The sequence below is a fragment of the Corvus kubaryi genome, unplaced genomic scaffold, assembly GCF_017639235.1.
Source record: "Corvus kubaryi isolate FWS band 111438036 unplaced genomic scaffold, C.kubaryi_AGA036_p1.0 37309, whole genome shotgun sequence".
Lineage (NCBI taxonomy): Eukaryota > Metazoa > Chordata > Aves > Passeriformes > Corvidae > Corvus > Corvus kubaryi.
Window position 1 is genome coordinate 396,966 of NW_024581097.1, and position 5,129 is coordinate 402,094.

At 64.9% G+C, this 5,129-nt stretch overlaps 1 protein-coding gene across 12 annotated transcripts in view; it reads left to right on the forward strand.

Moving 5' to 3' along the window:
* The first annotated feature begins 322 nt into the window (after positions 1 to 322).
* NACA (nascent polypeptide associated complex subunit alpha) overlaps positions 323 to 5,129 on the forward strand; it is a 9,314-nt gene continuing 4,507 nt past the window's right edge. For 8 of the 12 annotated variants that reach the window (XM_042028988.1, XM_042028984.1, XM_042028985.1 and 5 more), the window contains exons 1-3: positions 324 to 432; positions 798 to 869; positions 3,840 to 5,082. In XM_042028988.1, coding sequence (XP_041884922.1) covers positions 800 to 869; positions 3,840 to 5,082 — 1,313 coding nt within the window. In that variant the 5' untranslated portion in view covers positions 324 to 432; positions 798 to 799. Of the gene's footprint in view, positions 433 to 797; positions 870 to 3,839; positions 5,083 to 5,129 lie in introns of all 12 variants that reach the window. The other 4 variants (XR_006016217.1, XR_006016218.1, XR_006016219.1 and 1 more) reach the window with 2 other exon arrangements.

Sequence of the window (5,129 nt, forward strand, 5' to 3'; positions counted from 1 at the left end):
ACCCCTGCCTGGACCCCTGCCCTGACCCCCTAACTCTGCCTGGACCCCTGCCCTGACCCCCTAACCCTGCCCGGACCCCTCACCCCTGCCTAGACCCCTGCCTTCAGAGTCCCTGCCAGCCCCAGGAATCCCTGCCCCACGCTGAAACCAAGCCGCACATTCACAGCATCTCATCCCTCACCCGGAGGGCTCCTCGCCGCGTTCCCAGGGGGGTCCCACCCCACCCCGGGGGACCCCAACCCCCATTCCGGGGGGCTGCCCACACCCACGGTGGGGCCCGAACAGAGTCCGGAACTCCGGAGCGCGGCCGTGGCGGCCGGGTCGGACCGTGTTGCCGGGCTCTCCCTCTGCCGCGGAAGTCCCGCGCTCCCGGAAGTCGCGCTGCCCTCTCGGTCTCTTTCCGCCGCCATCTTGGGCCCCGCTCCCCGCACAGTGAGTCCCGCGCCGCTATCCGCCGCCATCCACCGCTTAGGGCTCTGCTTGCCACTAGTGGAACGGGCGGGAGGCCGGGAGGACCCGGTTGAGGCCATCGATGGGGTGGCGGGCGCGCCGGGCAGGGTAGAGGGGGCGGCCCCGCGTACCGGCGGGGGGGGGGAGGAGGCGGCCTAGGCCCCGGACCGGGCTCGGGCTCCGGCTGTGCCTGTGCCGTGCGGCCGAGTTGTCTCGGTAGATTCTCCCGGTAGTGGGAGGCGCGTGGTGTTCCGAGTGGGGTGGGAAGGACGAGTTACCGGTGGTCGCCCCCGGGCTGTCCCGGAGCTCCGGCGAGCCCGGGCCTGTCGGTTTCTCCCTTCCCGTAGAAATGCCCGGCGAAGCCACAGAAACCGTCCCGGCCACGGAGCAGGAGCTGCCGCAGCCGCAGGCGGAGACAGGTGAGGCCGGGAGCTGCTCCGGGGCGGTTTTGGGGGTGATTCCCGGGATCCCCCCGCGTGGCGGGGTCTGCGGGAGGAGGGGGAAGGAGCAGCAGCTCCCCGGGGAGGGTGGGGCGGGGGTCGCCCGGTGGGCGAGGAGCCGGTGGCGGCAGGGGTTGTGTGACCCCGGCTCGAGTGTTGTCACCTCCGCCGCAGGCGTTTCGGGGTGTCCATTCCATGCCGGGGGTTTTGGGGTGTCTATTCCATGGTGTCTCGGTGTCCTCGTGCTGTGACCAAAACAAATCGGGCCGGTTTTGTGGTTTCCCACCCAAAACACGCGGGTTATCCCACACGGAACGTGACTGGAGTCATGGGAGCAGGGGCCCCTCGTGTCCCAAAATGCCGGAGACGAGGACGGGGATGGGGATGGGTCGGCTCCGCTCGGAGCCTGGATTGGGTGATCCCCGGTGCCGGGTGGGAGTGGGAGGGAAGCGGCCGTGGTCAGCTCGGGGTATTGGAATTGTGGGCCTGTCCCGTTGGATTTGGGGGTCTTTCCTGCTGGATTCGGTGGTCTCCCATTGGATTTTGGGTCTGCTCCTTGATTGGGTGTTGTCACCTGATCTGAGGGGGCCGCTCAGGGCACGAGGGTGAACAAGGCTCTCCTGTTGGCTTTGGGGGTCTTTAGGTGGATTTGGTGATCTAACCTGTTGGATTTGAGAGTGTGTCCCTTTGGATTTGGGGGTTTCTCGTTGAATTTTGGGGGTCTGCCCTGTTGGATTTGGGAGTCTCTCATTGGATTTGGGTGCTGTCCCCTTGGATCTGGGACCACCAGGGTTGGTGACAGAGAGGGACACGAGGAGGGAGCTGAGTGATGGCTGTTGCTGTGACAGCTGCGTCGATGATTCCCAGGGAACTGCTGAGCTCCTTATCCCTCCCTGCGTAGCTGGAATTCCTGGCTGGGGCCCCCTCCCTGGGATGGCTCTTCTGTCCCTCTCAACTGACAACTCCCAAAATTCTGCTGCTCTCAAGGCTCTGATGGTGTTGTGGGAATCCTCAGGCAGCTTCTTGGATGTTCATCGTGTTCCGTGGACATTTGCTGGTCCCTGGAAAAACCCTGGAGATGGGGCTGGTGCTCGCTGATCCGGAGGTTCAGCTCTGGGCAGGCTCTGTCGCCCAGGTGGTTTGAGCATCCCTTACAAATTCCGTGGGTTTGGGGAATCCTTTAGAGAAGGGGTCGTGGAAAGGTGGGGCTGTGGGGGGAGAAGCGACAAGTGGGAATGATTGCGTTTATCAGGAATGTGCTCAGACGGTGCCAGTGGAGCTGGCGAAGGAGCTGAGAGAGCAGGCAGGGATGAAGCATTGTTCGGAGAGCGTGGCTCTGCACAGCCTGTTCTGTGACGGGCCCAGGCCCAGCGCAGCCCTTGGCAGGACTTGTTGCTCCTTTCAGAGGCACCAGGACGTTCCCTGGAGCAGGAAGTGCCCTGGCACCCACTGGCACTGATGTCCAGCTCCAGGCCTTCCCATCCTTCCCACGGCCCTGTGCTTTGGAGCAGTTTGGGGTAAAACGGGGCATTAGAAGCATTTTTCAGTCCCCCATTCCTGGGGCAGGGAAAGGGATGTCATTCCCTGCATTCCATGCACGTGTCACTGCCCTGGGTGGCAGCGAGAGCAGGACACGAGTGTGACCCTGATCCCAGGGTGGGACAGGGACACAGCACCTGGCAGGGCCACCTGGCCTGGAGCTGGGAGGGACAGGATCCCTGGAATGGGGCTGGCTTTGGGCTCCGGAGCTGCCGGTGCCGTGACACGCTGCCAAAGGGCGGCACCGTGGCTGGGCCGGTTCTGCTCTCCCAGCCGGCAGCGGGGCCGGTTACACCAGTTGGACCAGCACTGCCCTCCCTGGCTCTCCTGGGCTCTTCCCTCAGTGGTGCCCTTGGATCTCCAGTGGGTGCTGGGAATGACGTTAGGAATGTCAGGGCTCTGTTCAGGCTCTCTCGGAGCTGGAAGCTGAGTGCTCCCATGGCCTCGTCCCTAAACAGTGCCCCTTGATTGCTGGTTGGCGTTAGGGATTTCATTGGGAATGTCAGAGCTCTCTCCAGGCTCTCAGCTCTGGCTCAGGAGCTGGAAGCTGAGCCCTCTCATGGCTTGTTGCCTGAGCGGTGCCCTTGGATCACCAGCTGGCATTGGGAATGGTGTTGGGAATGGCCAGGCTCTCTCCAGCTTCCCTTGGAGCTGGAAGCCAAGTGCTCCCGGTCAGTGGGACTTGCCCTAATAAACTGTTGTTCTCCCCGTTCAGCTCCAGCTGCCCCCGTTCCTGCTCCCATCCCTGCTCCAGGTACTCGGGACCCTCTTGTAACCCCTCGTGTGCCGCATTAACCAGCGTGTGCCATTATGGGGGTTGCAGTTCCATTAACCCTAACAGCTTCCAGGGAACTGGGGGGCACTGGGGGGCCTGGCCCCACCACCCCCATGTCCTTGTGCCCTCAGGGCACCTGCCCATGTCACCCACAGCTGGAGGGAGGGGGCTTCCAGAGCGCTCCAGGAGTAATTCCACATGCCAGTGGGTGATATTTGACTTTTCCTTCCTCTTTTCGGGTGGGCCTTTGTTCCCCCCTGCTCCCAGCAGTTCAGGGGGTGACCCCAGGCTCGGGAGCAGCCCTGCGGGTCCTGCCAGACCTCTGGGACTCCACGGAGGTTGTGACAGTCCCTTTGGTAGGGCAGAGCTGGGTCCCTGCATCCCTGGGGCTTCCTGGTGGTTCAGGGAGTGCCTCCTGCCACTCCAGGGTTCTCAGGAAAATCGGTGCTGGGTTCTAGAAGGGGATGAGCGTTCCGGTCCATGCTGACCCTGGCAGCCCAGGCGGTGCCTGCTGGGCCAGCAGCCAGGCACAGAGGCCAGAGGACAGCCAGGGCTGGCTGCCTGCCCCCTCCTTCTCTCCCTCCCTCTCTCCCTCCCTCCCTCCTCTCATGGCTCACTGTGTTTCTCTCCTTTAGCTGTTCTTCATGCTGCTCATTCCCCACCTCTGACTCCATCTCCATCCGCCCAGGCTCTCCCGGTGCAGCCGCCCAGCGCTGCCACAGCTCTGCCGGGCCCCCCGGGCCCCGTGTCCCCCCCCGTGGTCCCAGCTGCGGCCATCCCCGTGTTCTCCGTGCCCCCCCAGCCCCCTGCCCCGGCTCTGCCTGGCCCAGTCACCGCTGCCCCTCCTCCCGCTCCGCATTCCCCGGTGGCTTTTGCAGCCCCAGGATCTCCAGGGCCTGCCCCTGTTAGCCCAGTGTCTCCAGGACTCTCGGCTCCAGTGTCACCTGGCCTGGCTGCTGCTTCTGCTGCAGTGACAGTGGCTCCCCTCGCCCCCCCAGTGAGCCCCAGTTCTCTCCCAGCTGCTCTCACGTCTCCCATGAAAGCTGCTCCCGCTGCTGCCTCTGTGGGAGCTGCACCCCTGGCCCCGCTCCCCGCCTGTGGAGCAGCCCCAGCTCCTCTCCCTGCCGCTGGAGCAGCCCCAGCCCCTTTCCCTGCCTCTGGAACAGCCCCATCCCCTCTCCTACCTCCCCCATCCCGTCCCCTTCTGGCATCTCCCCCACCAGTGTCTCCCAGTTTGCTGCCTGCTCCCACCATGGCAGTGTGTCCCCAGAGCCCGGGATCACCCCCACTTCCCACAGTCCCAGTGTCTCCTGGAATTCCTGCTTCCACGCCACTGGCTTCTGTTCCAGCCTCTCCCCAAGCCCCAGCTCCAACCCAGTGCCCGGCCCTGGTCGGTGCCATCTCTCCACCCATCTTCCTAGCTGCCCCCAAAGCTCCCTTGTCACCCCCTATCCCTCTGCTGCCAGCTGGGATGTCCCCTGGGCATCCTGCTGCTGCCCCACCAGGCCCAGCCCCTGGTGCTCCAGTCTCACCACTGGTCCCAGTTGCTCCTTCTGTTGCCAAGGCCTGTCCCGTGGGCCCTGCCCCGGTGGTCCCAGCTGTGGGACACCCAGTCCCTCCCTCGGTGGCCAGGACCTCTCCTGGGAGTCCGGCCCCTCAGGCAGCGCCTGTAGCTGCGGCAGCTCCTGTGGCTCCTGCCCTGTCCACACCTGCTCTGGGAGCTGCCGTCTCTGTCCCAGGGCCTCCAGCGAGCCCCATGCTCCCTGCAGCAGCTCCTGTGCCTGCTGTCCCCTCTGCCAGCTGCCCCCCTGTCACACCGGCCATGGCAGCTCCAGCCACCCCTCCTGTGGCCAAACCAGCTCCTGGGAGCCCGGTCCCTGCCCCAGCTGCCCCCTCTGTCCCTGTCACACCAGCAGTGGCAGCTC